Below are 26,477 nucleotides of genomic sequence, written 5' to 3' on the forward strand. Positions count from 1 at the left end.
GCTATAGCGGGGTGGGGGAGGGAGTTATGACTGAACAATCACTGGAACTCAGTAAGACACTTCTCAATGTGCACTCAGATCTGTCCAATAAGGGACACTTTTGGAAAAAGATATTACACTGTATGACAACACATTACCAGAAACTTCACATGGACATTGGCTAAACCTCTCAAGTGACTACCCTTGTGTGTTGTTAGTTGGTATGCTTGCAGTAGGATGAGGGTGAGTGTGAGGGGTGGCTAGTGAGATGGGGAAGTGATAAACTAGATAGAAAGGGTTGGGTGGAGGTGCAAGGTAAGTTGGTGTCCTGGGGACATCTCTTCCACCCTTGGAAGTGAAGAGAAACTCCCTGAGTGCTGTGGAGGGAGTCATTGGAGAGCCTGGGTGCAAGTGTTCACCTTTGTGCAGTGATTGTCAGTGTTTGCAGCACCTCAGTGCTACCAAACACTGACAGATCAACTGTAAAAATAAAATTGTGCATGGTCCCTTTAAGGAAACTGGCAGATGACGTGTCATCAAATGATGTCATCAGACCCGCTACCTGTTAATTGGCCGGTAAGCCCGACCCAACCCCACCTCCAGAATTAAATTTGCGGCCTAATTTTAACCCTGTGGTACAGTGATGCAAGAAAATAAAAATATACCTCAGACTTAATTTTTGTCACACAGTACACTTTACTGAACCAGCAGGAGAGCTATCTTGAATCAAAGTTGAAAGTATCTCTTTTTAGTGGCATTTAATCTGTTATTTCTGTCTGTAGGGGTAATATATGTTGTATACCTTGATAGGGCAGATTACTATTATAACGCGGAAGTGCATTCAAGGTTTTTTCAATATGTTGGTTATCTTGTAGATTTTATCTCTGATTAAAATTTTAAACTGCAATCACGGATATTTACTTTTTTAGGGCAAAGAGTGCAGTAATGGGTCGTGGCAATGTGTATCACATAAATACCAGCTTAACACAGTTTGGTCGGGTAAGAATTTATGTTTTAAATACATTTTTGTGTTTTGCCCTCCTTGGGCAGCGATGGTTCTGCTATCACCGATTCCCCTCTCTGTTCAGATGTGCTAATTTCATTAACACATTCACTTTGTACTTGTGCCACAATATTTATTGCAATGTACATCAGTATTAAGAACAGCTCACCAGAGGGATACATCACAAATCCAAAGTGGTGATAATGAGTCTGTCAAGGTGAGGGTACAGCTGCACCTGGAGTACTGTGGATAATTCCAGCTGCACTACTCTATAAGGATATCCAGACATTAGATGCAGCACAGAGAAGGGCAGCCAAACTGTTACGGAGCTCAATGCACCTGAGCTACAATGAGATATTGAAGAGTTAGGATTGTTTACTGTGGAGAAGAGAAGGCCCAGCAGAGATATTACTCAAGTACTCAAGTTCCATAAGGGAATAGATAAATTGAACCCCAATAATATGTTTGAGATTGTTACAAATTCTAGAATCAGGGGACGCTGGATCAAGCTTAGAAGAGGGAAAATGCATAAAAAGTTTATAGATTTAACTGTTTTAAGCAGAGGGTGGTGAATGTGTGCAATGGACTGTCCAGGGAGGCACTGCAGGGAGATAGTGCAGACAAATATAAGGGAAAACAGAATACATAGTTGAGTATGAGGGTGATCGAGGAGTATTTGTTTTTCAGACGAGCCAGATGGGCTGGAAATTATTCCATTCCCATACCTTCCTATGCTAGTATATTATCCATTTCTATCATTAGTTCTCTGTAGCTACAGCTCTGAATTTTTTTAATACCTTTTTAAATTTCTGCTTGTATGCTCCTGACACCAAATCATAAGCAATTCGAATCACTTGTTTTGCAATATCATAATCAGTACTGTTGACCGAATGTACACTTTAAGATGCAATAAGCACTTTATCACTAAGCGACAATACCACTTTTTCTAACCATACTTCTCTGTCCTACTTATGGTGATTTGCTTTAGAATCTATATTTTCCCTTTTCTTAAAATTTAAAATAAGTTAGATTTGCTAGAATTATTCTGCACAGATATATGGGCTGGATCAACTGTCCCTCACCCTTCAATCTCTTTAGCCTTTCTTTGCCAGCGTGAGTGCGTGTTGGTGCTACTTGTCCTTTTCATCCAACTTGCGTTTGTGAAGAGCCTTCTCATGCTGGTGCCATTGTTCCTTTTCTTCACCCTTGTATCTATGCTGAGCCTCCTTCTGCTTGTGTTACTTACAGCAATCTTTATTTATACTCGCCACAAAAGGTAGCTTTCATAGGCAGGCTTGTGCCTGCTCAGTGAAAAGAAACTCAGGCTTATGCATGACGTGACTGAGAATAATGTGCCTCAGGGTTAACAATCCATCCTGGTACCACTGGGGTATATTCTGAAAATAGAACGGGTTGCCCATCGTACGTTCCTAATTTGGAGAAACACCACACTAATGGACCATATAGTTCAGGCTAAAACTACTAATTCAGTTAATATGAGAAACAAATATACACTGAAGGAAGTTACAGCAACAGATAAAATGATGGGATAATACTTAGCTTGCTTTAATAATTTAAATCCTTTTTTAAAATCATAAGAATTAAAAAAATATATGAAACAGGACTGAACTCTGTTTATGTCACAACAATATCTCTTGAACGATTCAATTAGTTCTGACTCCTATATCTGAGATTATCAAAAATAATATTTTTAATACACTAAAAATAATGGACTTGAAAGTGTAACAGTGTATGAATGCTTAACACATTTCTCTGAAATTCCTCTCTCTTATTTTAGCAGAGATCAATTAACATTTGTTTAAGGCAGGTTAACGCCTCTGCTAAAATAGCAGAAAGAGGAATTTCAGACAAATGCGTAAAGTGCACTATTATTCCACAGCATGACAGTGGTCTTAATTAATAGAGTGTATCCCAGCCAGAGGTAATAGGTATGTTTTTTCCCCAATCATCATGTTCAGCATTAGTCAACAAGTACTAGCCAGTCTCACTTGGAGAAATAAATATCCTATTTTTATACCCCACCAGCCTCCGCATTCAACGGATCATCCTCCACCATTTCTGCCACCTCCAATGTGATTCCACCACCAAATACATCTCCTCCCCTTCCCTTTCAGCATTCTGAAGGGACTGCTCCCTCCGCAACACCCTGGTCTGCTTCTCAATCACCCCCAACACCCCTTCCCCTTCCCACGGCACCTTCACGTGCAAGCGCAGGAGACACCTGCCCTTTTACCTCCTCCCTTCCCACTGTCCAGGGCCCCAAACAGGGATTTACTTGTACTTCTTACAATTTAGTATACTCTATTCGCTGCTCATGATGTGGTCTCCTCTGCATTGGGGAGACCAAAAGCAAATTGGGTGACCGCTTTGTGGAACAGTTTCGTTCAGTTCGCAAGCGTGACCCGAGCTACCGGTCGCCTGTCATTTTAATTCTCCACCCACACCTTGGACTTCTACACTGTTCCAATGAAGCTCAATGTAAGCTCAAGGAACAGCACCATACCTTTTGATTAGTCACTTTACAGCCTCCAACATTGAGTTCTACAATTTCAGAAAATAACCTCTGCCCCCACTTTTTAGACAGCAGCTGTTGCTGATGATTCTGCCATTCCCATTAACACCTCCTCTAGACCCATCTTTTACTTCTTTACTCATCCCATTACCATCTCCTTTTGCCTTGCACCATCATCCCTTTTCTCATTTACTCTCACCTGCCTTCCACCCTATCATAGACCTTCCCTTTTGTACTTTGCTCTCCTCCCCTCCCCCTTTCCCTGCCTCTGTACTTGCTTAAAACCTGGTACATCTCTAACTTTTTCCAGTTCTGATGAAAGGTCATCGACCTGAAACATTAACATTGTTCCTCTCTCCACAGATGCTGCCTGACATGCTGAGTATCTCCAGCATTTTCTGTTTTTATCCTATTTTTACAACCAGCCTGTGATTTATTCTCTTTATCTGGTGATGGAATTTTAAGCAAAACAAGTTTGATAGCTGAAATTTATTTATAACTAAGATATCTCAATATTTCTTTATCTGATTAATGTGGGAATGAATGATTTATTCCACTTCCAACACATCCATTGTTTTGATTTTGATAATTGCAGTGAAATAAGATATACATTGTGTTGTGTCGGTACCTTTCTACCTAGACACAATTAGAACTCAGAACCCAGAGATTCAAACATGAAGTGCTTTATTCAGGAAGGAAAGGAAAGTTCTGGAGAGTTCCGAACAAAGAGAGCTAAACTTAACCAAGAGAACACCCAACCATTTATCTGCTGTGACAGCGCCACCGCAGGTGGGAGGAGAACACACAATACATAACACATTGTTTATTCAGTAAATGAATGACATCACTTTCCTCCCACACACTTCTTCCAGTGGCCTCTCACAGATTAATCTATTACTTATTATGTGTTGGAATTTGCTCAACGCTCCCAAATTACTTCTTGATGCTGCATTTAGTTTTGGGATAGAATGCCAGATTCAAATGCTAGTTTTACTAAAACAAACATCTTTTTCAAACAGTCAATGGCTTCAATTGATTAATTGCTCCTGAGTCGGTTGATATCTGAGCCAACGGGGGATTGGAGCTTCACTGGCCAATGGATGGGCAGACAGGCTTCGCTTCCTAATCCCACATATTAAAATCATGGCTGTCATGTCGGCATCGGATCCTACTGTACACAGTATGGGTTATCTTCCATTTCACTGGACTGCTGTGTACTGTCCAGCGGGAGAAGAGTGAGTTTGCTCATGAGCGTAATGACTTTTTAAAGGAATGCCACGTTCATGAAAAGTGTTTGGTGAAATAAACATGATTTGGGAAAGAGGAGGATGCAGAAGATCCAGATGTCATTTTTGTCAAGATGACATTCCACCCAAGTGACAAGATGATGTGCTTCAGTGACATTTAACTAGTTGCCCATCAGGGGATTGTTGGAAATGGCGGATTAGTAGTGTGAAGGTTCCAAGGAAGTGAGAGAGTGGGACAGGGTAAACTGCAGGATTATGGCCGTGTCCTGGGACTTGCTGCCTCTGTGATCTTCAGTAAGTTACAGAAAATTTAAGGAATAATTACTGTCCCCCAGGATTCACAGTTATGAGCTGATGTTGTAGAAAGATTTCAAATATTTGTGCAAATCACTATGGCAGATCAATAGCCTCTTACACATCTTGATCCTGTTTAAGGGATTTGAGTATGATCAGACTGTTGTTTGTACCCAAGTAACTAAATATACTAAAAGGTAACTAAAATAACAGCATCACAAGTCACTGATTCTGCATAATTATTGGTAATAAAGCACCACTATATTGTTGAAAACTTATTTCCATGGCGGATGAAGCAAATTGTTCAGTGCTGCTAGTTTAATAATAATATTGCTTGCAAACAACAACAGAGCTCAGAGTACATGCTGCCATGAAAACCTCTTCAAAACTGAACTGCTTTTCTGTAAGAGACCTTATTCTTTCTTCAGGCCTCTAACAAACTATCTTTGGGGCCTGTTCAAAACTTTAAATACCTAACAGCACCACTGATTATAGGCAATAATGCAGTATTGGATGTCACCTTCCATTTTTCAACAGCCATTGATTGTCTATTATTAGCAATCCGCACATCACGTATACATCCTGTCCATTTTGTAATATTGCTGTGAATGGAAAGTTTATTGCCGCTGATTACTTATGTTCTGATAAAGCAGTCAGGCTGCGGTTCATGATTGTAACTGTTTGCCCCCTGCCTGGAAACCTCTGTCTGCAACGGGTATAATCTATCGCTCCCATTATTATACTGATACATCTGCTGGAATAGATTTCCAATAACCTGTCACAACTTTTTCTCTCTTTCCTCTTCTATTTATAATTTGTTTTCTCCCCTTAAGGTGTCCCTGAAGCAACCAAGGTTAATTTATACTTTAGTGAGGCAGGCATAAATGCAAAGTGACAGTGTAACTCAGAAGACTATTGAGCACACTAAAGCCCTCAGTTATTAGATCCTTACAGGTGTCTATCTCACACCAGTTTGAGTTCTCAAAGAGTGCAGTATAAATCCATCCAATGAGGATAGACAGACCAGCTGTTTCCTAGCCTCTGACAACCTAGAAGGTCCACAGAAGCAGTGCAGGAATAGTGTTCTGTCTTTTTCTTTCTCTTTGCCCCCCCCACCCACTTTCCTTTTGAAGGTCAATCTGGCCTCTGCTTATCCCCCCCATTGAGGAATTACTGAGATTGGAAACTGACTGTGAACTGGAAGGGTGCGTGCCTTTGCGTGCAATGAGTTGGAGCAGTACCTTGCTGGGTGGCAAAACCCATTCAAAACTGAACTGCTTGTCTGCAAGAAACATTATGCTTCCTTCTAGCCTTGAACAAACTATCTTTGGGGCCTGTTCCTAACTGTAAATACCTAACAGCAACACTGGTTATAGGCAGTATACAGTGTCACATATCATTTTTCAGCTTACATTCATTATCTATTGTTAGCAATCCACACATCATGTGTACTTCCTGTCCATTTTGTAATATTGCTGTGAATGGAAAGTTTAATGCAGTTGCTTACATACTTGCTGTCTGACAGGCTGCTTGTGCTTCCTCATTGTTGAGCTCAAACTTTGTATTTGTAATATTCGATGTACAATTTAGGACAAAGAAGCAACATGCACCTCAAGCACAAAGGAACATAGCAAGGAAATTGTGTGACAATCTATTGGAAAAAAAATCAGGAAGTATCAATTTAATCAAGCAAACAGTTCCAGGCTTTGTAAGTGACGCTTTAAAAAAATTACAATTTTCTGATGAGAACACACCTTAAATACAATAAAAGGTTTTAACACTGTTCACATCTAAACACCCACCATCGTTAATATAGCGCAGCTTTGAAGTATTTGTGAAAAGCTTTTGGTCAGAAAAGTAACAGTCATCTCAGAGCACTTTTTTTTGAGGGTACAACCTGCCCCATGCCCAAGTCAATTTTCCGCTTTGACCTCGTACCTATTGTGGTTGGGAGGGTGGATGAGCTTCTGTCAAGCCTTTGCTAAACAAACTGCTAGGAAGTGTGTAACAGTGACTAGGAAGTGCGTAACAGTGATGACTGTTGTGCTGGCCAGATGGGGAAATGCCTGGTTTCCTCCTGCTTGGTATTTGAACCCCTGACCCGTGCATGCTTTCCTAATCTGGAACATTTATGTATTTCAGACAAGCATCTGTGCCATTTACGGTGTAACTGGGGCATCAGATCGGAAGGTGGCTGAATCAAACAAAGATTTTTTCAAATGATCTGGTTTTGAAACTCACAATTTTCCTACTGAAATCAGTTACTTTGTGATTTATTGCCGTAAAGAGACTGGCCCTTTAAAATTTAGCCCCCCTCCCAAGGACCTTTGCAATACTGGAAGCCATGGATATATAGGTGTCTCTTGTGCCCACCATTGCTAGGACAAAAATGACAGGAATTATGGTGTACTTGGCATATTTCCCTCCTTTCCGTGGCTCATATGCTCACCTATATGTGGGCAGACCTATTGCGCACTAACACCAAATCCAAGGAAAGTGAGGTGCAGAAACCCAGTGTACCTGGGTCCTGCCTTAACTGCCTCCTTTGCCCATCCAGATTATAGCATATGTAGTGCTAATTTTGGAAGAAAATTTAAAGCCTAAACTTGCATCAAAATTAGTTAGGGAATCAGGGACGTAGTTTAAAAAGGAGTTGGTGGTTACCAGACTAGAAATTAGATGGAAGATAAATTTAAACACACGTGATTAAATAGTTTGTGCAACATTTAAGAAACATGTGATTCTGGACATAGCAATGTTATCCAGAGGAAATTTACAGATTGGGCTTCTTGGGAGTTTTATCTGTGTTTGATTGCCTCCCTCTTGGGAGAGGGTGGACAAGGGGGTGGAGGAGTGAGGAATGGAGGGGAAGAGGAGGAAAAGGGGGGATGGGGAGAGGAGGAAAGGAGGGATGGGAAGAGGGCAGAGGGGGAGTAGGAAAAGGGAAGGAAGATTAAAAAACATGTAAGATTTGTTGCCTTTATAATTTTTATAACTTTTTAAATATTATAATCGTAAATGCAAGATGAGAAAAAATTAGCTGTCTAGGCTCTATTTTCCTCAACTCTTCCCCACCCCCACCACACCCTAAACCACATCTGAAGTGCAGCCTAGAGGACAGGTAAGACCTGTTTCCTGCCTCTATCAGTGTGGTGCTGTGTCAGAGACAGTCTACTTATTTTCTTCTGTCAGAAAGCACTCGGCATCTGCTCAGTGCTTCCCAGCAGCAACGCAGCTGTAGGTGCGAAACCATGGATCTTAGCAATTCCCTCCCCCACAACTGAGGTGGGTGACCTGATGGTGTAGTAAGTGGCCTATTGACCAGCATAATTATTTAACTTACCCTGACCCTGGGGAACTAGCTGGGGTCAGAGGTTCAGGAAATTGTGGGTGGAAGTCCTGATCCACTGAAGATCTGCCGCCATTGCTGCTCTGAGAAAAATCCATCCTTCTTTGGCGTATTAATTTTTTTTTAAACTGAGGAACTGGGTGACACAGTGCATTAAGAAAGTAAAGGAAGACTTGCAATTATAGAGCACATTTCACAACATCAGGACATCCAGGAAGACAGCCAATTGAGTACTTTTGAAGTATAGTCACTGTTGTAGTGTAGGAAACATGGCAGCCAATCTGCTCACAGCAAGCTCCCACAAACTGCAATGTGACAATGACCAGATAATCTGTTATTTAAGTATTGGTTGTGGGATAAATATTGGCCAGGACACTGGGGAGAGCTCCCCTGCTCTTCTTCGAAATAGTGCCATGGAGTCTTTTACGTCCACCGGAGTGGGTTAGACACTTTCACCTCTAAGACCCGGGTTCAGATGCAGCCCAGACTGATGGAATGGACATGTTCTCGGTCTGGTGACTGTAAGGGTGAAATGAGTTTGGGCAGTCTCAGTCCAGTTCCCAGTGGGAATGAGCCTACAGCACAAGCTGTCACAAATTGGCAACATCACTCAGACAGGCTTAAGCATGGTTGGTGGGCTAAAGAAAGAAGAAAGAAAGGCATGCATTTATATAGCGCCTTTCATGACCACCGGATGTCCCAAAGTGCTTTACAGCCAATGAATTACTTTTGAAGTGTAGTCACTGTTGTAATGTAGCAAAGTATAAAACTGTCATATTGGTACAGTAAGGAGTGTTCTTCTGAGGTTGGGGCAGAACTGGATGCTATATCTGGCTGGATATACCTGGCCTGTGAGTGCTTGATGCCTGAAATGGAAAGTGTTTCATTCCCCAGCACTGACTGACATCCCTCACCTTGATGAGCATGAAAGAAAAGTTTAAAAGGTTAAAAAATTTAAAACAATGCTAATTTTGTTCAATCTAATTTCAGTGAAGCACTTTAGTTCTAACAGCAGTTTTTCATGTGGGCCTTCAATAAAAGATACACCAATAAACTGTGTAACTACAATGTGAAATTTTACCTTGATTTTTTAGGAGGTTGTGTTGGAGATGAATCGACTGGGAATGATAATAGATCTGTCGCACACTGCCATTGACACAGCAGAAATTGTCCTTAACATCTCCAAGGCACCGGTTATATTCAGTCATTCGTCTGCCTATGCCATCTGCAAACATCCCAGGAATGTTCCAGATAAACTTCTTCACATGGTTGTAAGCGATTTAAACTCAACTCTATTATGTGCTTCTCTTCAGTAATTGCTTATAGAACACATTAAATTACAAATGACTGATCTATAATGCAGCCTTGCAGTAGCGGTGATGTACATTTACACAGGAGAATCTACCATCACATGGTACTGGCAGGGCTCAGTATAAATACATGGGTCGAGAATTTCCTCCGAGTTTCTCCCGCTCTATTGCCGTAACTTTGCTGTAAGTGTAGTGGGACCTCTGTTTACACCATTAAATGTAGGATTTTATGGCAACTCGCTTGTGTAGGTCTGACTACTAGAACCAAGCCTTTTATACTTCTCTGATTTTACAAAAAGTGGTGTGTTAGTGTTGGGTGGCACTATGTTGCGGTGTATAATTTCTCCAATGTGCTATGCCACAGAGGGGAAGAACATACTTCTGCCCTGGTCATTTCCCCACACAGAGAGTTCCTGATTTCAGTTGTGTCATCAGAAGGAAGATGTCAAATGGAGACCAATGGATGTTTTACAATGAGGGAAGAAAAACTGGAAGCTGCCCTCGTGCCGCATTTCTTTTTATTCATTCATGGGATGTGGGTGTCGCTGGCAAGGCCAGCATTTATTGCCCATCCCTAGTTGCCCATAAGAAGGTGGTGGTGAGCCATCATCTTGAACCGCTGCAGTCTGTGTGGTGAAGGTACTCCCACAGTGCTGTTAGGGAGGGAGTTTCAGGATTTTGACCCAGCGACAATGAAGGAACGGCGATATACTTCCAAGTCAGGATGGTGTGGACTTTGAGGGGAACTTGGAGGTGATGGTGTTCCCATGCGCCTGCTGCCCCTGTCCTTCTAGGTGGTAGAGGCTGCGGGTTTGTGAGGTGCTGCCAAAGGAGCCTTGGCGAGTTGCTGCAGTGCATCTTGTAGAGGGTACACACTGCAGCCACGGTACGCCGGTGGTGGAGGGAGTGAATGTTTAAGGTGGTGGATGGGTGCCAAACAAGCAAGTTGCTTTGTCCTGGATAGTGTCGAGCTTCTTGAGTGTTGTTGGAGCTGGACTCATCCAGGCAAGTGGAGAGTATTCCATCACACTCCTTACTTGAGCCTTGTAGATGGTGGAAAGGCTTTGGGGAGTCAGGAGGTGAGACACTCGCCATAGAATACCCAGCCTCTGACTTGCTCTTGTTGCCACAGTATTTATGTGGCTGGTCCAGTTAAGTTTCTAATGACAAGTTAAAGGAAATATTGGCAGAAGCCAATCTCTGAGCCAGGGACTGCACAGAAAGATCTGAAGAGGAGGTAGAAAATAAAGGCAACTTTAAAAATGAGGATTAAATAAACAATTAAGTGCTCAGATAAGCTGTGATTTTCTTTGCTATGTGTTTTTCAGAAAGAAAATGAAGGCCTAGTGATGGTGAACTTTTACTCTGGTTTTGTGGCCTGTCAGAAGCTTTCCAATATTTCTATAGTTGCAGGTACATGATTTAAGAGGTTGTATTAGGATAAGGAAATAGTTTTATGCCTCTTTGTCCTTTTAAAAGGGATAAATTCTTTGATGTTTCCATTTTCAGCCAAATTAGAAATTGTGCCTTTTAATGAAATAATTCTCTTATGTGCCTGTTCACAAAATGTTTCAGGGTGGAAGTGCTCACAAAATGTGAAGGAGATGTGGAGAAAAGCTGTGCTTTGATTTGGATAAATATCTTGAGATAACTTATTGCAATTATATAGGGCTTTGTTGAGACCACACCTGGAGTTTCATTTTGATTTCATTGCATGAAAGCCATGAATTCTGAACCTCGCCGAGGATAAAATGAGAGAATATTGAAACTTCTCGTCAGGGTCGGTTTTACAATTTGCACCTGCTGTTACAGATCATTTCGACCACATCAAGAAGATTGCTGGATATGAGTCGGTTGGAATAGGTGGAGACTATGATGGGGCAACTGGGTTTGTATGCAGTGTAATTCTAACAGTTACTTCTTCTTTTGTTATGTTGCCAAATATCTCCTGACATTTGTGGTGGGTTGCAGATTCCCCCAGGGTCTAGAAGATGTGTCAAAATATCCTGCACTAATTGACGAATTGCTGAGACGCAACTGGAAGGAAAAAGAATTAAAAGCTGTACTACGAAATAACTTTCTCCGGGTTTTTCAGAGAGTTGAAGAGGTAAGAAGGCTAAACATGAGGGGTGGGGGTGGGGGGTGTTACTTTATTGTCACTGTGTTTGTTGAATAATGAGACTGGTGCCAGTGGTGCAAAGTTCCTCTGGTAAAAGAAGTATTGCGAGTAAATTCAAACATTCCCTTCCCCCCCCGCCCCCCCCCCCCACATATCACTGTGTAAATAATATTTGTGAATGAAGATACAGTGAGGTGGTGATGTGCATTGGTATTTGAATAGACTGTGCCTTACTGGTAGGACTGGACCTGTGATATCAGGGAGTGGAGGAATATTCAAAGGGAGAGTCCGTGTCATTTACCTCCAAGTGCTCAGCACAAGGTAGTATTTTCAGTGGCTTGGTGGTAGCCTCTTGTCTGGCAGTGAGACATGACGAGCGGTTACTCAAGAAGGAAAATATCTAAAATAAGTTACCCACAAGCATCATTTTAATGTCGGATTCAAACATTTCCCTGGGAGCATGTCTCCAGAACCATTGGAAATGTCTTCCCAGTTGCTTCATTGGAAGGAGTGGGTAGCATTTGAAGGACTATTTTATTTATACTTCTAAATTTGCTGTCTGCAGCCTTACTGGAATTATCTTATGGTCAATAAGAATGAGTGAAATATCCTGTTTGCTATTAGATACATTAAAAAAAAATTATAAAGAAAATAAATTCAGAATTTTTCCCCCTAGTAATAGATTCTTTGTTGCTATTGGGAAAAAGACGTTTTAAAATATGAAGAGAATAAATTAATTCCCAAATAGCAACTAGAGAGTAGTTTTCAATAAAATTGAGCAAAGGCCCCTTCCTTTTCAATCAATACCCATGGTCATTGCAAATTCCAAAATACTGGAAGAAGCACCAAACAGAGTCAAAAATGAACATTTAGCTGGGCAGGGTGGGAAATAATCCCAGACTTTTCCTCCTTGAAAATAAATCTTGTGTCTTCAACACTTGCTGAAGATTTCCATGTGTTTTTTCCTGTAATACACGAATGAAGAAATGTTACATAAAATTTAGAGCACAGAAATAGGCCATTTGGCCCAACAGGCCTCTGCCGGTGTTTATGCTCCACACGAGCCTCCTTCCATCCCTCTTCATCTAACCCTATCAGCACATCCTTCTACTGCTTTCTCCCTCGTATGTTTTTCTAGTTTCCCCTTAAATGCATCAATGCTATTCGTCTCATATACTCCTTGTGGTAGCGAGTTCCACATTCTCACCACTCTTTGGGTAAAGAGGTTCCTCCTGAATTCCCTATTGAATTTATTGGTTGGGTATACATACAATTAAACTATATGTCCGCTTCCCACTGCACGTTCAGTATTGCAATAGGCTTACGTTCAGGCCTAGCTTTTTTGACACCATTGATGAGCTTTTGCTAGTTTCTAAGCTGGCTTGTACGCTGATAGAATCCAGTCTAGACAGTTTTAGTCCTTGAACAGTTTCCCCTCCCCTTCCTACTGTTAATGACTATTATAATTAAAGAAAGAAAGACTTGCATTTATATAGCACCTTTCATGACCACTGGATGTCTCGAAGCGCTTTACAGCCAGTGAAGTACTTTTGGAGTGTAGTCACTGTTGTAATGTGGGAAACGCGGCAGCCAATTTGCACACAGCAAGGTCCCACAAACAGCAATGTGATAATGACCAGATAATCTGTTTTTGTTATGTTGGTTGAGGGATAAATATTGGCCAGGACACCGGGGATAACTCCCCTGCTCATTTTCAAAATAGTGCCAGGGGAGCAGACAGGGCCTCAGTTTAACATCTCATCCAAAAGACAGCACCTCCGAAGTGCAGCACTCCCTCAGCACTGCACTGGAGTGTCAGCCTAGATTTATGTGCTCAAGTCCCTGGAGTGGGACTTGAACCCACAACCTTCTGACTCAGAGACAAGTGTACTACCCACTTTTTTTTAATATACTTTATTGAACATTAAGAACATTTACAACATCGTGATCATTACATTGTATGATACAAATCAATTCCACCGCTCTGCACAGCCATTCTGCCACCACATTTTAACATCAAAACCTGAAGTTTAATTTGTCACCTGTAACATATATTAATCGATTGTACTTTAAAAATTGGTTGTAAAATACTGTCCTTTAATTCCTTTCTGAATAAAACATCCACAGAGCCTTATAATGATCTTTTAGCTTATATTTAAAATACTCTTTTAGATTGATTCTCCTCCCCTTAAAAAACAGCATTCCTTCTTTGCACAATCACGAATCTAGCCAAACTGAACATTAAATTAATTGCCGCTCCGCTAGACTCGGGCAGATTCTCCTGCAATCCCCATCTCAAAATTGAGTCCCACGGGATTCCCATTCTCGCTCTTCGGTCCCCACCCAACAAAAAAGCTTCACACAACTGTCGAACATGGTACTTAAAGTCATTTAACTGCGGACATAACACCAGTAAATGGGACAGAGTCTCATCCCGTGTCCCACACATTGGGCAAGTTGCCGCCTCCACTCGTCCAATCTTGCACAAGACCGTCATGGTAAAAATCTGGTTATGAGCCAATTTGAAATCCAGTTCAAAATTCGCCCACACTCCCTTCCAAATCCTGCTGAAGTCCAGCTGTGGGTATATATTCTGCTAAAACTCCTGACCAGCAGGTGTCTTGAATCTCCATTCTCTGAATACCTCATAGAAATCTCGAGTATTACAGTTGTCAAATTGGACCAACTCTCCCCCTTTCTCCAGTACAAAGCTTGGACGCATTTTACTTCCTTTGGAGATTTCCGCATTTATTTCTTCCATCCAATCCTGTGGCATTGCCCTCACAATCTTCTCATACATGATTCCTATTGCTTTTCCTTCTACCTCCTGATCCTCCTCCCACACCATGTCCCTCACTATCGCTTCCGGCAACCAACCTGGAATTACCTCGTATAATGCAACTTTCACAGATATAATCCCAGCTTTTATAAAAGCAAATTTAAATAAAACCTCGCCTTCGATGTTGACCCACCTGTTCAAAAATAAGGGCTGTTCTAAGAATTCCTCAGCCCCCTTGAGCATAAACTGTACACTCTTTAAAAATTGGGCCCAAGTCTCTACAGCCCCCTTATAAAACCTAGGGAGAAGTTTAATCGATTTCAAAAGCATATTATTGTATTCCATATACAATATCCCCTGCCCTCCTATCCCACTTCATTTTTAAAAATGCTCAAAACAACTCTTCCAAAAACTTGTATTTGACTTCTGAAGAAATCTCTTCACCCATTTGATTCTAAAGGATTTATTCTTCAAATCAATATCTGGAAAATGGAGTCCTCCCCGATTTCTCCGTCCAATGATGGTATTGTATGCCACCAAGGCTGGTTTACCTTCCCATATAAATCTCACACAAGCCTCTCGGATGGACTTTTCCGCTCACTTAGGAATATCCTCCACCGTCAATAAGTACCATAGCTTAGATAGCAGGAGAGCAGACACCACTGTCGCTCTTCCTTGCACTTTCAACCACCTTCTTTCCCATCTTCCCAAAATCTTTTTAATTTTCATAACCTTCGGTTCCCAATTTAATCGATCCACTTCATCCCTGTCTTTCTTGCATCCCATATGCACCCCCAGAACTTCCAAAATCTCCACCACCTTAAAGGGACATTCCCCCAACCATTCCCCCCTACCTCTCCCTGCAACCAGGCATTGGGACTTACTATAATTCACTCTGGCTCCTGAAGCTCTACAATATTCCTCCACTACATCCATAGCTTTCCTCACTGACTCCCCATTTCTCAATGTTAAGGTTGTGTCATCTGCATATTGGTGTATCACCGACACCAGCCCAGAACTCGGGACCACAATCCCAACTACACCTTGTTTCTTTCGCATCATGTAACCTAATGGTTCTGCTACCAATGTGTACAACAATGGGGACAGGGGACAACCCTGTCTCACTGATCTCTGTATCGGAAAATACTTGGATAAAAAACCATTACATTTAACGCAGCTAGATATGTTTGAATAAAAAATCCTTATCCACTGAATGAAATTTTCCTTGAAAGCAAATGCTTCCAAAACCTTCAATAAAAACTCATGAGAGACCCTATCAAAGGCTTTCTCTTGATCTATCTTTAATACATAAGCCTCCCTCCCACTCTCTTCCATGAGCTCTATCGCATCTCGGATTGAGACCAGAGAGTCTGCAATGTCCCGGCCTATGACTCCATAGGACTGAGAGGGCCAAACTATCTCCGGTAACACCTCCTTCAAACGATTTGCCATAACCCTCGCCAAGATCTTATAATCCACATTTAATAATGTGATGGGCCTTCAATTCTTCAGATCCTGTCTATCCCCTTTATTTTTATAAGCTAAGCTTATGATACCCCTCCTCATAGATGTGGCCAGGCTTCCCTCAATTTTAATTTCCTTAAAAACTTCTAAGAGCAATGGACTTAAAATCTCGAAAAATTCTTTATAAAATTCTGCACTTAGTCCATCGGACCCTGGGCTTTTCCGCCCCCCTTCATTCCACTTATTGCTACTTTTATTTCCGCTAATCCTACTTCTTTGTCACACATGCTTCTCTCATCCTCCTTTAAACCCTCTTCAATAAAAGCAGTAACCTTCTACATCGCCAAATTGGAAATGTCTTTTGCATATAGCTCTTGATAAAAGCTGCTAGCCGCCTCTAAAATCTCCCCACTTTCATGAATGATCTTCTCCCCAACCTTCAACTCTTCAATTAACGATAATCTCTGTCGCAGCTTCTCTTGCTCTAGAAAATATCTAGTGCATCTTTCGTCCTCCAATGCATCTCTAGCCTTTGCACGGAGAATGGCCCCCTTGCATTTTTCAGCTTGCAATAATTCCCACTCTTCCTTTAGCACCCGGAACTTAGTCTCAGCTCCCTTATCCCCTCCGTCAACTGCTTTACAGACATCTGTAAACCTTTTGTTTATATTCTCTTCTCGATGCCGTTTAGCTGCCGCCCTCTTTTTCCCATAACGTACCGAAAAATCTTTTACCTCATATTTGAAATTGTCCCACCAAACTCTTCTTTCTTTCAAGAACAAAGGTTCCTTCCGAGCATTCTTTATTATATTTATAATCCCTTCTTTATAAGCAATTTCTTTCAGGTATTGATTGTTTAAAATCCACACCCCTGAACCGATCTTAACTCTGCTGTTCTTAATTCTAAGAACCAAAGCCGAGTGATCACAAAAAATACTTTTTTATAATAAATCTCCATCACCTCCGAACTTAACCCTTCCCGCATTAACACAAAATCTATTCGGCTCTGCTGTAAATCATCACCCACCCAACCTGATCTGGAGAACTCCCTTTTTATGGGGTTCCGGTCCCTCCAGAAGTCTCTCAAATTTAAATTTGCCATCATTTTTACAATCATCACTCTGAAGTTATCATCCTTAAAGGTCATCTGGGCTGAAATGTCCATCCGAGATAAAAATACATTAAAATCCCCCACTATACAAGGATTTTCCACCTCTGCCGCTTCAGTGAATAACCCCCGAAAAAACTCGCGACGCTTGCAATGGTCGTTTGGTGCATAGATATTAAAGAGATTGCAATTAAATCCCTCCATTTTTATCCTTAGCCGTAAAAATCTCCCCTCAGTGTCCTTGTTCACCAAGGCAACGTTCTCTTCTATGGACGGACTCACCAAAACAGCCACCCCTCTACGGTTATTGTTTGCACAACTTGCAAACACCTCTCCCTTCCAAACCTTCTGAACTCTTTCTAGAATATCCTCATCCCAAAAGGTTTCTTGCAGACACAACAAGTCCGAACCTTTAAAACCCTGCAACAACTGCTGCAATTTCTTCTCACCCCTCAGTCCGTTCACATTAATCGAGACCAATGTAATCATGGCTCCAAAGAAGGGAAGTATGCCTGATAATCTCCGCATCATTTAATCTCTGGCTCTTCCCTCCTCTCATGCTCCTTCTCAAATTTTTGGGCAGCTGTTGCTTTTTCCTGCAGCCTCCGCCTCTTTTTCACCTCCTGTTTGACCCCTCCCTGCTGTTTCAGCCTCTTCCTTGCATTAACTTTGGGCCCAGGAGCTGCCCTTTCTCCCTCCTTCTGCCCCTCACTAACCTTTCCCTTTCCACATGATGCCACCCCACCCCCGACTTCCATGTCTCTGTCCCCCTCTAATTCTTCACATTCAAGCTCTTCTGCAACCCCCTGTGCCTGCTCCCAGTCAGATACATAATCCTGCTGCCCGTCAGATACTTAATCTCCCATAGACAGTCTTCCTGCTATCGCAGTTTCTCCCACCGTGCCGCTCCCTTCGACCACATCTCCACCTCTGACCCTTGCACCTTGTTCCCTCACTTCATGGGACAATGGCGCACCTAAATTGTTCCCTTCTGACGTCTCTATCTCGCCGATCCCATCCTGCTGTCCCTTTAAGGCTCCTGCTTCTTGCACCCTCTCCCCGTCCTGCCCCCTCCCGCTCACCAAGATATCCGACTCCCCGCCTCTCCCCGGAGCACCCACATCCAGCACACACCCCGCTCCCGCCACCTCTCCCCCCCGCAGACACCAGACTCTCCAGGGGGAGCCGAACAACACTAAGGTTTGAGTCTGCACTCAACCCTCGCTGCCCGCTGCTGTCTTTGTTCCCCTCCACAGCATTCAGCGTGTTTTCCGCCATCTCCATCCCGTTCTCCGCTCCGCCATCCTCTGCCTCTTCCTGTACTCCTTTCTCCTTCATTTTACCAGCTGTGTCCTCCGACTGCACCGCTCCTCCGGCCGTTCCATTCTCATCTCCTGTTCCTTCTCCCATCTCCTCATCACTCATATCGCTCCCTTCTGCCACACACTCACAGCGGGTGGGGCCTTTGCGACACACCCCACAGCTCTCCACCTTGCAGTTCCGAGCAATGTGCCCCGACTCACCGCAATTGTAACAATACAGGTCTGGACAGTTTCTTACGAGATGGTCATGTCCAAGACAATAATAGCGCACCTTTGCTTGGTTATCATGCAGCACACGAAAGTACTGCGCTCCTTCCAGTGTCTCAAACTTCATACTGTATGGCAATGACCTCACCTCCTCTGGGAACCGCACCTTTATATACCGGGTTCCGTCTGCTGCCCGTGTTCCCGGATAGTACCTCCTTTTTATTGCAGAACAGATTTTAATGTCCCACGACTCCAACTTCTTGCTTAGCACTTCGTCCTCGATGTAAACTGGCAAGTTCAAAAATGAAACCACCACCTCCTCTGAATATAGCAGAGTCACCTCCAAGAATTTCTCACCAACTTTCAGACTGAGTAACAGTCTTTCCACCTCCTCACGACCACTGACCGTCACCTCGAATCCCACATTTGGCTTTGGTTGGCAAGCAAAGCAGCTTCCCTCACCACAGTCCTCATGAACCGCCTGGATAATATCCCAAGCTCGAATCTTCTTATCCTCACACTGCACCACCACCGTGTTTTCTTTACCAAACCTCCTGGGGTCCCGGCCCAAATCTTTGGGCCTTTTTTTTTCCTTTCCCACCAGTTTCTTCCCTAATTAAATTCCTCTCGGGAACATTGTCCTCTGAGGGGCCCAGCACTCCGGACCCCTCAGCAGCCATCTGGCTATTTTTGTGGGCCAAAAAGGCCCTAAAACCTGAAAACAAAACTCCAAAGCCCACCACCAACTTTTTACAAAACTCCCTCCAACTCCCAGCTGCAATCAGGTAACCAGTAACACCTGGCTCACTCCTAGCCCCTCCCACCTAGAGAGTGCTACCCACTGAGCCACAGCTGACACCATATAATTATAAGGAAATGCTTCAGTACATTGATCGGTTCCATAAACTTTAATAGAAAACTGCACTTGAAAGCTGCCTGAAGCAGTCAAGAGGCTGTGCTCTGTTCTCCTGATACTATTCAAGGTATTATTCCTAACAGGTCACATCTGCTAGCCAGCATAGATGTCAGCGATATTTGCTTAGTGCACGGGTGGCAATTAGTCAGGGCAGCTGGAGCAATGGTAATTGTCCATTACTGCTGGAGATCAAAAAGTCAGGGCATATATTAGTCTGATTAGATCAGTAGTACAAACTATCTCCCAGCCACAAGGGAGAGCCTGACAGTATTATTTGCAGAAATAAAAAGGATCCACAGAATAGGAAAGGCATCACAGAAGCTGATGTAGACAAGATGGAGTGTTACAGCTGCTGTGGTTTACTGAACAGCCACTAGACTGCATTAAAAAAGCACCTCCCCCAAGTTTCTCTGATTCAGGCAGTAGAAAGTTAACATAAGGATTAAGAAAGTACCACGTCTGATCCCAGGTCTGTGCTGAGTTTGCTGTTCTTGGTGGTAGAAGGGTGGGACTGTTGACTTTGGCCTCCTGAGTTATAAAGGGGAAAGATGGCCAGGGCTCCCGCTCTTGATCATGATCCACTAATCCCTAGTGGGAAGTGGGAAGGTCGTATCTGTAACCGTCAGGTGAGGACAGGGTTGGCTCAGATGTGATGTTGCCATAGCTGAAACTCAACTGACACTCACTGTCTAGGTTAACACACGAAGGATAGGCACTCGGGTGAGTTATTGAGGTAAAGATTGCTGGAATAATAACTGAGCAAGAAGTCGGGGGTTAGGGGGTGGTGGAAACTGGTGGGACCCCTCTCCCCACCACACTGACTGGTTAGGAAACAGACCAGATAGACTGACATCACTGCTGAATACTATGAAACTAGTTATTTTAATGACAAATATATGTTTCCTATAATTTCGAATTGCAGCAGGCCTGTAAAATTGTCTGGGTGTTATTTGCTGGGCTGTGCCTCTCCCCATTTGCTTTCCAAAATGCCAATCTTCTGCCTGTCCCTATCACCTGACTGGAAGTTGTTACCGGCCAATGTTACAGTCAGCAAGCGTTCTGCTCACTGACATTTTAAACGTGTTCCTGTTCAAAGTTAGAATCCAGAGCGCAGTTAAAGCTCCAGTGAATTGAATCTTGCTGTAAAACCAGCAGGTAACTTCCGCATGGGGGTTTGACTGGTAACCCGGGGCAACTAACAATTTTCTGTACAGTTGACAGGGGAGGGAAAAGGCCGAGCGTCAGAACTCAATCCTGATCCTCTGTCAGTCCTGTAAGGACGATACCGACAGAGCAAAAATGTATTTGTGGGTTTAGGCTAAGCGCTTCCACTTACCCAAATTAAAAGCATATATGAGTCAGAAGAAGAGCCACCATTCGAATGTAAATGTCGAGCAAATGGTATTCAAGAAATTAAAATAAGGATATGGATAACAGCTAGATAGTTACTAATAGATATTTCTTTAGTCAGAGTAGTTGAACTCACTACCACAGGAAGTGGTCCAGGCAAATAGCTTTAATGCTTTCAAACGGAAACTAGACAAGTAAAAGAGAGAAAAAGGGAATAGAAAAATATGCTGAAAGGCTGAGATAAGGTAGATGGAATTGGGAGTAGACTCATGGAGTGTAAATACCAGCACAGACAAGTTGGGCTGAATGGCCTGTTTCTGTGCTGTATATTCTATGTAATTCTGTGTAAATAATTACTGTTCAAAATGCTTACCAATAAGTTTCTTATGACTAATACAGAATACTAAAATTATGTAGATTAGTACCTACTGCAGTACTGAAGGAATGCTGCACTGTCAGAGGTGCCGTCTTTCAGATGAGACGTTCAACCGAGCTCAGCAGTAGGGCTGGCTTAAAACGTGACGGGCTGAGGCTTTTGAAATTATTTTCAAAAACCACTTTGTCACTTTGCTCCGAGCTCTGAGCCCGCCGGTCACACTGCACAGCACCAGATCTCCGAGGCCTGCTGCAGCCATTCCCAAGAGGTCGGGAAGCTCCCCGGCAAAATTATTTAAATGTTCCTGACTCCAGAAAGTCAGCCAGGATCAGGTGGCATCCGCACAGCAGATGGAAGCCTCAACTCACGTCACTTCTGCTGGTGTTATGGCTGAGCCGGAAATCCAGGCAACTGAATCAACGATGAATCAATGGATTGTCATCAAAAATTCCCGTACTTCAAAGTTAAAAGGGTTTTCCCTTCGGGGTCTCCTGCAGCCACTACATAACAACAGATGAAATAATCATTGAAGCAGACAAAAATAAATGCAAATTCAAATTACATTCAAGGCAGCTGAATAAATTTGTTATTAAAAGATGTAATTTGAATAATTTAGCTCCGGCAACCAATATCTCCCTGTACTCCCAAGAGCTTTCTCAGCTCTGATAACCATGTATGTTTTAGTAAAATTCTGTTATTTTTATATAGAAAATCTCCCATGCCATTGGTTCTATATACTCAAGGTCTAAAGCACAGCTGTGTTTCACAGAGTTGCATCATGAGCTAGGGAAGGAGTCAAGGAGCAGAGAACAGATTGGGGCTGGTGAGTGAAGCACAGCTAGGTGCAGAGGGTAGTGTCCAAATGGCGAGGGGAAGAGGAGCAGAGGGAAATGCTGCAGAGTAGGTGGGGAGGAGGGAAAAAAGAGGGCTGAGCTTTTCAACTAACATCGCTGGACCTTCAGAGAAGTGGGAGCTGATCCATCTAATATCATCAGAGATGTGGGAAGCTGATCCATCTAATATCACCAGAGATGTGGGAGCTGATCCATCTAATATCATCAGAGAGGTGGGAGCTGATCCATCTAATATCACCAGAGATGTGGGAAGCTGATCCATCTAATATCAACAAGAGATGTGGGAGCTGACCCATCTAATATCACCAGAGATGTGGGAGCTGATCCATCTAATATCACCAGAGATGTGGGAAGCTGACCCATCTAATATCACCAGAGATGTGGGAAGCTGATCCATCTAATATCACCAGAGATGTGGGAGCTGATCCATCTAATATCATCAGAGAGGTGGGAGCTGATCCATCTAATATCACCAGAGATGTGGGAAGCTGATCCATCTAATATCACCAGAGATGTGGGAGCTGATCCATCTAATATCATCAGAGAGGTGGGAGCTGATCCATCTAATATCACCAGAGATGTGGGAAGCTGACCCATCTAATATCATCAGAGAGGTGGGAGCTGATCCATCTAATATCATCAGAGAAGTGGGAGCTGATCCATCTAATATCACCAGAGATGTGGGAAGCTGATCCATCTAATATCACCAGAGATGTGGGAAGCTGACCCATCTAATATCATCAGAGAGGTGGGAGCTGATCCATCTAATATCACCAGAGATGTGGGAAGCTGACCCATCTAATATCATCAGAGAGGTGGGAGCTGATCCATCTAATATCATCAGAGAAGTGGGAGCTGATCCATCTAATATCACCAGAGATGTGGGAAGCTGATCCATCTAATATCACCAGAGAGGTGGGAGCTGATCCATCTAATATCACCAGAGATGTGGAAAGCTGATCCATCTAATATCAACCAGAGATGTGGGAGCTGATCCATCTAATATCAACCAGAGATGTGGGAGCTGATCCATCTAATATCACCAGAGATGTGGGAGCTGATCCATCTAATATCACCAGAGATGTGGGAAGCTGATCCATCTAATATCACCAGAGATGTGGGAGCTGATCCATCTAATATCAACAAGAGATGTGGGAGCTGATCCATCTAATATCACCAGAGATGTGGGAAGCTGACCCATCTAATATCAACAAGAGATGTGGGAGCTGATCCATCTAATATCACCAGAGATGTGGGAGCTGATCCATCTAATATCAACCAGAGATGTGGGAAGCTGATCCATCTAATATCAACCAGAGATGTGGGAGCTGACCCATCTAATATCACCAGAGATGTGAGAAGCTGATCCATCTAATATCACCAGAGATGTGGGAGCTGATCCATCTAATATCAACAAGAGATGTGGGAGCTGATCCATCTAATATCAACAAGGGATGTGGGAGCTGATCCATCTAATATCACCAGAGATGTGGGAAGCTGATCCATCTAATATCAACCAGAGATGTGGGAAGCTGATCCATCTAATATCAACAAGAGATGTGGGAGCTGATCCATCTAATATCAACAAGAGATGTGGGAGCTGATCCATCTAATATCACCAGAGATGTGGGAGCTGATCCATCTAATATCACCAGAGATGTGGGAGCTGATCCATCTAATATCACCAGAGATGTGGGAGCTGATCCATCTAATATCACCAGAGATGTGGGAGCTGATCCATCTAATATCACCAGAGAAGTGGGAGCTGATCCATCTAATATCACCAGAGATGTGGGAGCTGATCCATCTAATATCACCAGAGATGTGGGAGCTGATCCATCTAATATCAACAAGAGATGTGGGAAGCTGATCCATCTAATATCACCAGAGATGTGGGAGCTGATCCATCTAATATCAACAAGAGATGTGGGAAGCTGATCCATCTAATATCACCAGAGATGTGGGAGCTGATCCATCTAATATCACCAGAGATGTGGGAGCTGATCCATCTAATATCACCAGAGATGTGGGAGCTGATCCATCTAATATCACCAGAGATGTGGGAGCTGATCCATCTAATATCACCAGAGATGTGGGAAGCTGATCCATCTAATATCACCAGAGATGTGGGAGCTGATCCATCTAATATCAACAAGAGATGTGGGAAGCTGACCCATCTAATATCACCAGAGATGTGGGAGCTGATCCATCTAATATCACCAGAGATGTGGGAGCTGATCCATCTAATATCACCAGAGATGTGGGAGCTGATCCATCTAATATCACCAGAGAAGTGGGAGCTGACCCATCTAATATCACCAGAGATGTGAGAAGCTGTGATGACAACTGTTCTCAGAGCTTTCCAGACCAAGGGCTGTAACTGGAAGAGAAGGATTTGATTGTCCAATTAGGAAATCAAGATGCATCTTTAAAGCAGCACATTTTACAGATGCATTTAAGGGGAAGCTGGATAAGCACATGAGGGTGAAAGGAATAGAAGTCCAGAACCAGGGGTCACAGTCTAAAGATAAGGGGTAAGCCATTTAGGACAGAGATGAGGAGGAATTTCTTCACCCAGAGTGGCAAACCTGTGAAATTCTCTACCACAAAAGGCAGTTGAGGCCAATTCATTAAATATATTCAAGAAGGAGTTAGATATATTTCTTAAGGCTAAAGGGATCAAGGGATATGCGGAGAAAGCAGGGACAGGGTACTGAATTTGAATGATCAGCCATGATCTCATTAAATGGCAGAGCAGGCTCGAGGAGCCGAATGGCCTACTCCTGCTCCTATCTTCTATGTTTCTATGTTTCTATGCTGATAGGATTAGATGAAGAGGGGTTGGAGAAGACTCGTGTGGAACATAAATGCCAGCATAGACCAATTGGGCTGAATGGCCTGTTTCTGTGCTGTAGATTAGATGTAATTCTAATTTTTTTTTAAATGATTGGCGGCAAAACTGGACATTCACAAAGCATGCCATAACATCCTTTTGGTAACTCTCTTCCCCTGTACTGGCCATGCTAGACGTGCTCCTATCTAGTTATCCAGCAAGTTAAACACTTATTCAAAATAATTCTTCGTGAAGCCGTTTGCTGTTTTGAAGCTTTACTTGAACAAATTTGTGAAACTGTAAACAAAGACAAAGTATGTTTTGTACATAAACTGAGTACTATACATTTGATATTACATAAGATATAAATGTATTTACAACAGTAGAATAGACTAATTGTATAACTAACTAACATTTGGACTCACTTCTGTAACTATCAAATATTAACCTTTTATAAACATAGTGTTATCAAAATACTACTCTGACAACATTGCTATTATGCTAACAAACAAAGATACTCACAGATATTGCGCTTGGCCTAACATATGAAATCAGATTACATTGGATTGTGAAACCCTCATGGAATTCTCCATTACTCAGTTCAGGTTCTTCCTGGAATTCTACTTCCTGGGATTCTACTTCCTGGGTTACACAGGAAGAAAGGTAGAAAGGTCAAATGACCTCACACAGGAGGAAAGGTAGGAAGATCAAATGACCTCTCACAGGAAGAAAGGTAGAGAGGTCAAATGACCTCTGCTTCATACAAACTGCTAACATGATAACCACCACCAGAGGGTGCTATCTGCATGTAAAAATGTCCAGAATGTCACTGCTATACGATAGCTACCACCAGAGGGTCCAGAACATCCCCTGTTCTGTTTTAGAATCAGTGAAAGGTGACAGCCTTAAGCTACATCCTCTTAAGTTACAGTTCACCAGTGTGATGTATGGAGAATGCCATCGGTGCATTCTGGAAATCCACCACATGGGGAGCCTCGTGCTGACAAGGCCGAGGTACACAGAGCGGCTGAATAGAGAAGATCCAAGCTTCATTGCCCAAAAGACTGGGAGGAAAATTTTTTGAGGCTTTTCCAAGATAAATTGCCTGATTTTATGGATTGGTTTAGTATTTTCTTTCACAATTTATACTTTTTAAATATTTTGCGTTATAAATGCTATTCTTGCTATAAATGCTAAACAGTAAGTGAGTAGTAAGAGGCGGGGTGGGGCCTATTAGCGACAAAGAAGGTGTTCTATGCTTAGAGGCGCAGGGCAAGGCTAGAATATTCAATGAGTACTTTGTATCGGTGTTTACTAAGGAGGTGGATGCTGACAAAATATCGGTAACAGTGGAAAAGGTAGAAGCAATGGAAGGGGTGAAAATTGACAGACAGGATATACTAGAAAGGATGGGTATGCTTAGAGTGGCTAAGT

General features: G+C 42.7%; 1 protein-coding gene across 1 annotated transcript in view; it reads left to right on the plus strand.

Annotated features, from left to right (window-relative positions):
* The window catches only part of dpep2 (dipeptidase 2), a 94,264-nt gene that overhangs the window by 55,753 nt on the left and 12,034 nt on the right, over nt 1–26,477 (plus strand). Inside the window, exons 5-9 of the mRNA XM_085991374.1 lie at nt 909–978; nt 9,500–9,676; nt 11,044–11,128; nt 11,528–11,603; nt 11,687–11,822. Of these exons, the coding sequence (XP_085847500.1) occupies nt 909–978; nt 9,500–9,676; nt 11,044–11,128; nt 11,528–11,603; nt 11,687–11,822 (544 nt within the window). The remainder of the gene's footprint in view (nt 1–908; nt 979–9,499; nt 9,677–11,043; nt 11,129–11,527; nt 11,604–11,686; nt 11,823–26,477) is intronic.

Source organism: Somniosus microcephalus, chromosome 6 (genome assembly GCF_052327205.1).
Source record: "Somniosus microcephalus isolate GS21.2 chromosome 6, FLI_Smic_1.0, whole genome shotgun sequence".
NCBI classification, from domain to species: Eukaryota; Metazoa; Chordata; class Chondrichthyes; order Squaliformes; family Somniosidae; genus Somniosus; species Somniosus microcephalus.